This window comes from Candoia aspera, chromosome 2 (genome assembly GCF_035149785.1).
Source record: "Candoia aspera isolate rCanAsp1 chromosome 2, rCanAsp1.hap2, whole genome shotgun sequence".
NCBI classification, from domain to species: domain Eukaryota; kingdom Metazoa; phylum Chordata; class Lepidosauria; order Squamata; family Boidae; genus Candoia; species Candoia aspera.
Genome location: NC_086154.1, coordinates 133,979,305 through 133,991,182, shown reverse-complemented (window position 1 = coordinate 133,991,182; position 11,878 = coordinate 133,979,305). Strand labels below are relative to the sequence as shown.

General features: G+C 43.9%; 1 protein-coding gene across 1 annotated transcript in view; it reads left to right on the top strand.

Moving 5' to 3' along the window:
* The first annotated feature begins 3,945 nt into the window (after positions 1-3,945).
* Positions 3,946-11,878, top strand: part of PRPF40B (pre-mRNA processing factor 40 homolog B) — a 33,323-nt gene continuing 25,390 nt past the window's right edge. Inside the window, exons 1-4 of the mRNA XM_063293721.1 lie at positions 3,946-4,157; positions 7,447-7,536; positions 8,793-8,942; positions 9,026-9,106. Of these exons, the coding sequence (XP_063149791.1) occupies positions 4,155-4,157; positions 7,447-7,536; positions 8,793-8,942; positions 9,026-9,106 (324 nt within the window). The 5' untranslated portion in view covers positions 3,946-4,154. The remainder of the gene's footprint in view (positions 4,158-7,446; positions 7,537-8,792; positions 8,943-9,025; positions 9,107-11,878) is intronic.

Sequence of the window (11,878 nt, the reverse complement as noted above, 5' to 3'; positions counted from 1 at the left end):
TAACATTAGAAACCTCAAGACTTCTCCCACTAGAGGGATTTATAATAACTTTGCTTTTTTTGTTGTTTTTGGTGCCTTTGAGTCAATGCACTTCCTGGACAAGTCCCTGCAGTTTTCTTGGCAAGATTTTCAGAAGTGGTTTGCCATTGCCTGCTTCCTGGGGCTGAGAGAAAGTGACTGGCCCAAGGTCGCTTCCTGGTTTCAAGCCTGTTGCCTTCACCACTACACCACACTGGCTCTCTCAAGTTTGCATTACAGTGATTGTATTCACTCCTGACCACTAGGCAGCACCATACAACCACTTTCGTTCTTTTGGAGCTTGTCAAACTGTAAAGGGTTGAAGGTACAATATAAGAACTAATCTATGGGGTCTACCTAAGCTTGTCGAGTTCCAACAAAAACAAAACCAGTCATATAGCACCTCCTGGTGGTCAGGTGTGAATATAACCACTGCTGTCCCTGCAGCCTACCTTTTACTGTATTCCACCTCTGAAACAAGGCTGGTAGAGTTGCTACCCTCCAAATTGAAGCGATTAGTGGACAGCTAAGACCACTGAATGGAGCAGAGCTTAACACAGCAGAGAAGCTGCGCACAGAAAAATAATATTATCTTAAATTAGCTTTAATGAGCACGTTAGAGAAATACAGGTTATTGATCTTACACACTCAGCCCTCCCAAGCATAAAGAATCACATGCCTAGACAAAGCAGGTTGAAAAATAAAGAGTCTTACTGATTTTATTCTTGGTTCAGTTACATCCATCTTTGGTGAAAAAATGAAGATTCGTTGTTTCTTCTGTTCCCTAAACTTAATGAAGTCTTATCCCTCATAGTTGCTAAGAACTGCATGCAGAAAATGGGAAAAATCTTTCTTCAAGGCCCAAGCATGTGGCCATAATGGAGGGAGAGAGAGCAGCATGCATGCTGCCTCCTCAGTCAGTGGAAGAAGGAGGAAGAGAGAGAGAGGAAGTGGAAGTGGCAACAAACAGCTTCCTCGCACATAGAGAGTCTGCATCCTACGTAGAGCAACTCATACATATGCAAAAATGAGGCATGCTGATTTGTCAACATGTCCAACACAAATGTGATGTGGGATATTTTCAGGGCCATGATTGGTACTTCTCTTCCAAGCCCTTGAACTCAGGGGGGAAGGATGCCACACTGGAAATTCCTCCCTCTCTGTGCAGAAGGCTGAGCCAAGACAGCTGGATTGATAAATATCACACGTGTTTAAAAATATTTCTGGGTTTGGATAATAAATTCTTCAAGTTCATCTTTCTCAGTGCAGAAAGCAAAATGATCAGGACTACTACGCTTTTTTCTGCGTCCACCCCCAAATAAAATGAAATAAAAGTCTATCAAAAGAAAAACTGAGGAAGGGTGTCTCCCTTTCATGTTTTGCTCCAAGTCTGGGTAAACAAATCTGGATTCTCCTCTGCAGTGAATCCCAAGCGGAAGGTGGAAAGTTTCAGAGAGTCGGACTTATTTTCAGCCCTGAAGCTCTTCCCTCCTGCAAAAACACAGAATCAGAGACCAGCAAGCAGTGCTGGGTGTGGGGGGGTGTCACTTGGGGTGAATCATGCAACCGTGGGCACTAAACTAGGAAGTGATTTGGGTTGGAGGGGGTGTTTAAATCTGAAAGCTGCACTTTTTATTTCCCTCCTCCCTTTGGGAAGGAAGTTGAAGGTAACAGAATGAATTATAAAAATAAATGACAATGCATTATAAAAATGGGCCAATTGTGATCCCAACAAAACCAAACCTGACCCTAGGTGACCAAATAGTCTACAGTGATATTTCATGCCTTTTCTAACCTAAGATCAGACTTCTTTGGTCAAGCAATGCCAAAGCCCCAACCAATTTACAATGTCCCACCCCAGGTTGCATTGATGTGGCATTAAATTAAATTTTCCTTGCAAATTTCCTTTCTTGTTTCTGTTCCTTGTTAAGGGCAGGAGGTTTTGGCTTCCCCATGGTCTAGTGGTTAAGGCACCAGGCTAGAAACCAGGAGGCTGTGAGCTCTAGTGCCACCTTGGGCCTGAAAGCCGGCTGGGTGACCTTGGGCCAGTTGCTTTCTCTCAGCCCAACCCACCTCTCAGGGTTGTTGTGGGTAAGATGGGAGGAGGGAGGAGTATTAGGTATGTTTGCTGCCTTGAGTTGTTTATAAAAATAATAAAGGCAGGATATAAAATAAAATAAATATCAACTTCCTGGTAGGCCTGACTCGGCCTTACATGAGATTGAAGTTCCCACCTCTGAGCCCAGTGGTTGGGAATTATTAGCTCCACAAGAGAAGCAGTGGGTTTCTCTGGCAGTCGCAGAACCCCTTGAACTGGCTTCAGACTGCCTCAGCAGCTGCTCAGTGACAAGACGGGGAAGCTATGTTGTCAGGACACATCGCTGGGAAACGGGATGTGGGGCATGTTTGTACTGCACCAGCAGGCAGTGGTCCTTAGAAAATAAGCCGTGGTGGGTCCCTGTGCTGTTTGGAGCTGATTCATCAAAAATAAGAAAATAAATATTCTCTGCATATGCTCCTAGAGAAGTAGGGAGATTTGAAAGCAATTCAGTCTTACGTTTCCTGCCTTCTAAAGGTAAACATTTGCAAGAGTAGAGTCAAGTGTGAAGACCCAGCTCTCTGGAAAAGGCTCTAATGCTGGGAAAGGTGGAAGGAAAGAGAAGAGGACCACCAGCAGCACCGTGGATGGACTCAGTTACAGTGGCGATGACTGCACTGTTGGGAGACCCGAATGGCCAGGTTAGGGATAGATCGTCATGGAGAAAATCTATCTAGGTGGTCGCTGCAAGTTGAAAACAACTTGATGGCACGTAATCATAATCTGAGTCAAGCACACATCAGCCATTTTCAACTGAGAAAAATGAAGGTGCTTCAGCTGTCAGAAGTTTAAGAAATAGGGTATGGGGGAAGGAAATAACAGCAAACAGCTTGCTGAACTTGCCGATCGGAAGGTCGGAGGTTCGAATCCGCGTGACGGGGTGAGCTCTCGTTGCTAGTCCCAGCTCCTGCCAACCTAGCAGTTCAAAAACATGCAAATGTGAGTAGATTAATAGGTACCGCTTTGGCGGGCAGGTAACGGCGTTCCGTGTAGTCATGCCGGCCGCATGACCACGGAGGGGTCGACGGAAAAACGCCGGCTCTTGGCTTTGAAACGGAGACGAGCACCGCCCCCTAGAGTCGGACACGACTGGACTTAATGTCAAGGGAAACCTTTACCTTTACTACTTGTTTTTTAAGAGGTGGGTGTGTAGCCAGTATGGATTTACTTACAGGCACAACCTTGCTTGTTTTCTCTCTGCTCAGCCTGAAAAAATGTGACTTGCTCTAGATTTCGTGGACTAAAATTAGAGCCTGTAAAACAGTGTTTCTGAACCTTAGGCACTTAAAGGTGTGTGGACTTCAATTCCCAGAATTCGCCAGCCAGCAAAGCAAAGCAAAGCTGGCTGAGGAATTCTGGGAATTGAAGTCCACACACCTTTAAGTGCCTAAGGTTCAGAAACACTGCCGTAAAGTGTAAAGTGCTGGAGAAGCGAAGCCCTTGCCCACCATGTTGCACCGTGATGGTATCATCATCCCCCCTGCTCCCCTCACAGGACTCTCCTTGCAGGTTGTTTGGGATCCTGCTCTGACGCGGTAGGACCAGGAGCGCCGTGGAAGTACTTTAAATAATAATGACATACGGTACTTCCCAAAGGAGGATCTCGGTGTTGATCAGCTGCCCCACTTTGGTGAAAAGGGTACTGGAAGAACCATTGTGTACAAGTCAAGAGGCTGCCGTTCTCCGGTACTTCAACTATCCGGGAGAGAAGGAGGGGGGAGGCGCTTCCTCTGCACATGCTCAGAGGTATCCTTTCCCAGCCTCTTTTACCAGTTAGGATGCGTCCTGACGTAGTCGAAAGGTCGTGCTGCAAAGGAGGAAAGAGGCTCAGGTTGGCTGAGCCGCCGGCCGGCATGCCCTCCCCCTCCGCGCCCGCACACCCCCGCGAGACCCGGGGCGGGCAGGGAAGGCTTCTCCCGGCTGGCCCGCTTCGGCCTCCCGCCCTCGCCCTCCTGCCTCCTCCTCCAATCGCGAGCGCCCTTACTGCTGGGTGGGCTAAACAGCTCGCCTGCGCGCCCAGCTGATCCGAGGCTCAGCCATGGTAATGTCTGCCGCTTTGTTCTTCCCCCTCCCCCGAAGATCAGGGGCGGAGATCGGTTCGGGGGCGGAGGGCCCGTGTGTGCACGATCGAGGCTTGCGAGGGAGGGGGGAGGCGTGCACTGTCGTCCGCGGGCCGCTTGCCTCCCGATTCGCCCTGATGGAGAAACCCTCGTGCCGCCCCCCTCGGTCTCCATCCTGCCCCTTCGATGGAGTCCTCCGCGCACCGGGGCTGTGGCTTGGCGTGTGGATGGCGTTCTTGGGCCCCGGGTGGGAGCGAGGAGACCCCGGGGCCAGGGAGAAGATGGGCAGCCGGGAGGCTGCAAGCTCCCTACTTGGGCAAGCGGACGGAGAGACGTTCAATGTGCGGAGAAATTGCAGAAGCATCCAGCTCGAGACCGATGCATGCACAAGCATCCATGTGCAGCTCTGGGAATAGGTGCACATCCACACACACGGAGTGTAGATTCCAGCCCTTTCTTATCGCAAGAGTGGGACCTGGGTGGACAGTGAGAATAAGCTAGGCTGAGTTGAGGCAGCCTTTTTCTCAAGGCCACCCAGCCAGCAGGAATCTCAACGCTCAGCCTCCTGAATGGACTATACCTTGTCAGTTTTCTCCTCTGTATCTTCAACCACCCACAAACACCTCAGCCCCAACAGGAGGAGGCACACAGCAATAAATTAGATGCATGGAAATGTACCCATATAATAATGGTCACACAGTCAGGACTGCATGCAAGCTGGGCAGAGACACTGGCTAAGAGGCATGGATGTGCATACCCTTGCAAATGTGTTTTTTGTACACATGCATGCATTTAAATATGCAGATCAAAGTAGGGCCATAGAGAAGAGTGTACTCTATGTAGATGTCTGCTTATAAATTAATTTGTAGGTACAGAGAGAGAAAGAGAGTCATGGACATACCTGTATGTGTAGCCTAAACATAGATGCATAGGTTAAAGAAGGCTGTTCCCCCCAGTGTAATCTAAAATGCCATGTGAAGCAGTGGGCTGGATTTTAAGTGGGGTGGGGGAGTATCATTCACTAACGTAAGAGGGAGTTGAGGTGCATGGAAATAAATCCTCCCTGGTGTGCTGTTAAATGTACCTTGCAAGGTGTTTTAAAACTGAATCCTAGTCTAGCCTTAGATGAGTTCTGAGGGTTGTTCATGAAAAAAAAGGCCATTGTTCAGTGGAGGAGCATCTGGTTGGCCTGTAAAAGGTTCCAGATTCAATTCCCTAGCATCTCCCGATAAAGCAGGAAAAACTCTGATAAACTGCCTAGAAGGGCCAAGGATCTGAGCCTCTGTAAGGCAGCTTTCTATGTTTTGATTTCAAACAAGAAAAACCAGCTTTTTCGCAATATAGGACCTTGGCTTATGCAGCGGAGAATAAGTACTGTATCCAAATATGCAGCCATGGTTGTTCATCCCAATATATAGCCATATCTTACAACTATCTGTCTACTACAAGCTGTTTTGTTTTGTTTTGTTTAAATCAGGGGTGTGTACTGTAACTTGTTTTGAAGGCCAAGGGCTATGCTTGGTCTTTGAGAAGTATACAGGAGGCGGTATTCCAAAAAAAAATCTGCAGTGCCAGGAAATATTATTTAGTTTAATTTAAATCTGCTTTAAAATTATTTAATTAGAGTAATTTAATTAATGTAATTGCTCCTTATCTATTTAATTTTATCCCACTTCTATTACATTAAAAATGGCAAGACAGTGTCAATTTCTGAAGATTTCCTGGCACCTGCTCTTTTTCTCTATCTACTCTTTAATCCAAGTTTGCTTCCAAAACATAACCAGCATTCACACAGCATAGAGAAAAAGGCCACCAGTGGGCTAGAATACTTTCCAGGGTAGAATATGAATATATGTATATGTACTTATGATTGGAGAAGCCATATTTATGAACAAGATGCCCAAGAAGAGAGATAATGGGGCAGGCCTAGGGATCTCTTTTCTCCTGAAGTCTCCTGACCCAGAAGTGGGAAATCTGTGGCCCTCCAGAAGTTGGACTGTAATGTTCCTAAGACTAGCCACCAAGGGCACTTGTTGAGGATTATGGAATTACAGTTGACATATCTGAAGGGCATGTTTGATACCTTATCAAATAAGATATGAGAACTCAAAATGACTCACTGGGCACTAGGTTTAGGAAAATGGTAGAAATAAGTCATTCTTCCCTAACCTAGACTACATAGAATTTACTGCTATGAGATGTAGGGATGCTCATGTTTATTTGATTTTATTTGTGCTTAAGAGATAGGTCAGGGAACTGATGGTGCTTGACAATGTTGAGCTGTAATTCCCATCATCCTCACATACTGTTAATGCAGCGTGTGGCTGATAGGTATCGGCCACAGGAAGTTTTCTAGTTCTCCACTACTGAATCAGACAAATTCAGGGAGAAAAAGATATACCAGTGGCTGTTACTCATAATGACTAGGAGATTCTTCAGTAAAAAGGAAGCAGGATTGCCAGATGCTGAGCACAAGCCAAGGGAGAAGACATGTCCGTTTCTGGAGACATTTGTCAAGTCGCTGAAGGTTACAGAATGCTAGACCAGGTCAACTTTTGATCTGATCCAGCATTCATTAATCTATTTGTATTCATACCTTGCCCTAGAGAACAGCCATTTCCAGGTTGTTGCTGTTTTCTGTTAATCTTTTCCCCTTGGCTTCATGAGGTTGACATTAATTTCTGCACTTGAGGAATAATACTAGAGGAACACAAGTGGGTGTACAACCTATACCAAACACTACCATCCATCTGCACCAGATATCTGAGCTTGCTTGCATCTCTAGAATGTGCTTTTTCTGCAAAACCTTCTCCTGTTTGTTACGAGGCTGTGAATGGAACCTGCCTGTGCTTTTCCTGCATGGATTCTTTGTTCTGGTGGAATTGGACTCTTGAACTTTCTATCGATAGAATTCCTGGATGCATCCTTGGAAAAGTGATGTGGAATTCAAGGATTTGGAATATTTCAATATAGTTCTGCCAAAGAGTTAAGTTTTGTGCTATTATTTTATGAGTGAACTTTAACTTTGGTTTCCCCAACTGGATTCCCTCCAGACATGCTGAACTACAACTTTCATCATTCCTAGCAAAAATGTGATTCCTTCAAAGCACCAGTCAACTTCATGGCCAAGTGGAGATTTGCTGTACTCAGACCCAACACCTAGTTTTTTGCATCTCAGTTGCCTTTGCCATTCTTACTCTAAACTCATTAACCATTCTTCCCTTCTGTCTCCACTCATACATTTACTACTGTGTGTATTTCTGCTTGCAGTCAACTCCAGATTCAGGCAGTGGTCTTCCTGGGCAGCCAGCTCCCTTTCCTTCTGCCCCCCCACCACCGCCAATTCTGCCTCCTCCCTTTGTAAGTTTGCTATAGCACAACTTGTATTTAACAGTAGCCTAAGTATTTTATATAGAAATATGAGAGGTATCTTTGGTATATTGTATGTTAGGGTGCTCAAAACTATGTTTGGAACCCCTGGGGTGCTGTGAGCAAGCCTGGAGCATGCTTTGACAGGGTTCCAGTTTTGGGAGTGCAAAACTCATGGCTTATGCAGCTGAAGCTGGATCAGAAGCCACTTCTGCTGTGGTTGGGCAAGGCAGCAGCCAAGTCAGGAGTTTTCAGAGGTGTTGCTATAAAATGGAAATACCAAGCTGAAAAAAAACGAACATGAAATTAGAGGGCTACCTCAAAAATAAAATCCGGATCTCAGTTATTACGCAAAAGTTCATCCTTCCATGACAATATGGCATTACATTTGATTGTTTTATTATATATTGCCAATGAGATTATTTAATTTTATAGGCATTTTGATAGATAAAATAAAAGTAATTATGAAAAGTAGGTGATATATTTATTTCTTGCCCAACTGTAACCCCAATGAAATCATTTTTATTTGGGAACGAGATTCATCAATCATTTTAGGGGATCATAGTACTGCAGAGTATGAGGCTTCTGCTATAAATGATTGATCAAAGGGTGTTGGGATGCATTTCAGATGAATGTGAAATTGATACCAGTATATTGGCCTGTGCACTGTAAAATGACTGTCATACCCAATGTAACGTTTCAGTATGAACTGTGTATACAAAAGGATAGGAGTTTAGGACTCTTGATGTTGCAGAATTACAGCTGCAATAATCACTCACCATTAGCCACGCTGACAGGGTCTGCTCAGAGTCATAGCTAGGCAAGGACGAGAGGGCTATAAGCTTCTTATTTCTGGTATAAGGGATTGGATGTCTCTGTGCCCGAGTAGTTTACCATCTAAATTCATCAGATGGGAGGGAAGTGAAGAAGACGTGTGTATTTATTGGGGCATTAGTCACTGTAGTGCAGCCGACCCCAGCCCAGTCCATTCCAGATGGGATGAATTTCAGTGGCCGTAATCTGTGGATTAGCATAAATGTAAAGAGTAGCCTGGAGACCGTTAGCTAAAATGCAGTCTGCCAGCTGCAGATGACTGAGGTTGGATTCTGAAAATGTAATGTGGGGCATGCCAGCATCCCTTCCTTACTGAAGTGTGGTGCTGCTGGGATGAGTTAGTCTGTTTCTGGTTGGTCCAGAGTATATTCTGCTTTAGGCACAGGTATATCTGCTTCTTTCCTTGTTCCTAGATGCCTCCTCCTGGGATCCCACCACCATTTCCGCCCATGGGATTGCCCCCAATGGGACCACGGCCACCGCCTATGCCACCTATGCCCCCTGGCATGATGCCACCTCCCCCTCTGATTCCACCTATGCCTGGACCACCACCCCTGGGTCAGGTAATGCCGGTTCAGTTTTCTTTGCCTTGTGTTCCTCCTGTTTGCAATACGTATAATGGCTTTGTCTTTTGTTTTGTCTCCAGATGCCCACAATGGTGCCACCAATGCTGCCGGGGATGATCATGCCCGGGGTGCCAGCTGGGCCTGTTCCTGTTTCTGGAGGAGTGAGTGTGAGACAGGGCAATGACTCAGGGGATTAGAAGAGGGTATGGCAGAAGAGGTTGCAGTGGCCCTGGCAATGGGACTGCCTCTTTCATTTGGAAACTGATACAGGATATTCTTTGACCAGTTGGTTGACCACACCCAGTTGATGGCTGCTGAAGTCATCAAGGTGTGGACTAAGCAGTTCAGCACAGATAAGTAGGAAAAGCTGATTGGGCTTTAACATCACTTGGATGTGGTAAGAAACAGGCATGCACTAGGAGGGAGGGAAGCATGTGGTCCCCCAGTTGTTGCAGAACCACAATACTCAGCAGCCTGAGACCACAGAGGCAATGATGAAGGATGCTGGGAGCCACAGATACCCCATCTCTGGTTTTACAAACTCAGGCAACAAAATCCCCCAAAGGGCTTGGAGAGGGAATGGCTTAACCTTTTCTTTGTTCCTTTACTGCTCTTTGTGTTGTTCGTTCATTTGTTCATTCATTCATTCACTCCAGTACACCATCCTTCCAGAGGTCTGTTGGCCTCATCCCTACTCTGCTTTAAAAAAGCACTGAAAACCTGGCTTTTCAAACAGGGCATGGGCCAAGGTGTTTTGCATTCCCCTTGACTCACGAGGGATTGTTGAAATTGGGGTGGGGGTTGTACTTCCCCCAAACATTTATTTTCTCTGATTGTTTGTTTTTATTTTTAATTGTAAACTACCTTGAGCTCTCAACTTGGCAGCCTTATAAATATATTATTATCATTATTGTTGTTTTAAAAAATAATTAGTTCATTAGTTTTAATGAAGGAATTAGTTCATTAGTTTTAATATTTAGGTTCCTTAGTATTTTATTTTTTGTGCATTTATAGCATTACTAGACAATCCGTGACCCGTTGGGTCATCATTTCAGAAATATTTCCTTACCAGATTCCTCAATGCCTTCAACATGGCAGAGCTTCTAATGTACTGCCTTCACTGGAAAAGTTTTTAAAAATTCAGGGAGATATTCAGATGTATCTGCCTTGAAAATAGCCCATGTCATTCATATTGAACTGTATAGCGCAGTCAAACATCAGGAGTTGACCACAGAAAATGTTTTATGATATTTTGTATTATGTCATAAAATGTTTTATAAAATTTGCCAAATTTCAATCCCACGGGAGTCATGGGTCCTGGATTTTGGATGCATTCTGTAAGTTAGTCCATTTGAGGCACCTTGATTCAAAAATTGTTGCCCTACAATGCACCGTTTCACCCAGTTAAAAGTTACAAGCAAACAGACACAAGAGTTTTAGTAGTATATAAATTTACTATAAGTTTATAGTATAAATTTACTATAAATAGTACATTATTTCATGTACTTCTACTGATTTTAGGAAACATCTATGCTTTTCAATTTGTACTTTGTAACATTTTATAATAATTGCACAAAATGCGGATCAGTGGCCATAATAAAGTTAACTAACAAATTGACATATAACCCTACTTTACTTTAGTTCTATAAGATTAAAATAAATAAAATGAATAAAACAAAGTGCAATAGAGAAAAATTTAACATGGCTAGCACAGGTGAAACCTTCTTAGTTCAGATAAACCACTTGGCTTCAGTGACCACTGTAAATTATTGCTAGAAGCAGATACCCAGGATGGTTAGCAGTTATTGTTATTAAGAAACTTAAAGCAAGTTTAAACAAATCCTACTTTTGCTAATAAGGCCCTGCTGAATCTTGCTGGTGATTAAACAAAACTTAGCAACATTATAGGAGAATGGATCACTCTCATCAGTTAAGATAAAAAGACTCAGTATGTCTTACTATTTAATACAGTTTACAGATTGCCTGACTCCATGTGATTTTGAGTCACTTGCAACTTTAAAAGCAAGAAAAAAATGTTCAGAATGGAACAGTATATACAGACAAAAAAAATGGGCTCAACATCTATCCTAGCTTACAGTCTGGGAGAATATCCAGATTTTCAATAACTTTCTGAACATAAAGCCATATGGATGTTTGGGGGGATGCTATTCCAGAGGGTAGGTGACATATCAGGTATTGGGTACTGAGTTAATAAAGGTCTAATACCTTTATTAGATATATATTTATTATATATAAAGCATGCGGGCAATTATTATTGGTATTATTTTGCCTATTTCAAGGTGATTTATACAATAAAAGAGAACATGGTAATACATAATAAAATTAATACACACAAGAAAAAGATAGATGCAACCCAGGTCCATTGACTGTCCCCAAAGCCCTTTGGAGTAGAAAGGTTTTCAGAGCTTTGTTAAATGCAAGCAAGGGGGGAGCTCCTAAGGGGGCAAGGAATCCTATAGCAGGAGGCCACCCTTTAATCTTACATGATATGGAGACCTGGAGAAGGATGAATGCAATGGGTGGTCTAGTTCTGATTGGGAAAGATGATCCTGCAAGTACATGGGGGCCAAGCCTTGGAGGACTTTAATGATTAAAGCCAATGCCTTGAATTGGGTCTGGAAGACTTTGGGAAGTAATGCAGCATCCTCAACATGTGTATCACACCGCCCAACTTCCTCTCTCCTCCCATCAGCAGTTGGACCAATTGCTGCATTTTGACCCAATTGCAGATCACTTTGCCAAGGCCTTTTCTCCATTAATAGTGCACATTTGAAGGGAAGGAAGCATAAGAACTTCCCTCTGGTGATGGAGGGAGTGGAGTTGAAGCTCCTTTCACTTATTTATTTATTATTAGAATTTTTGAATGCAATAAAAGTATAAAGCATTAAAGGAAAGATAAGAAAAAGAAAAAA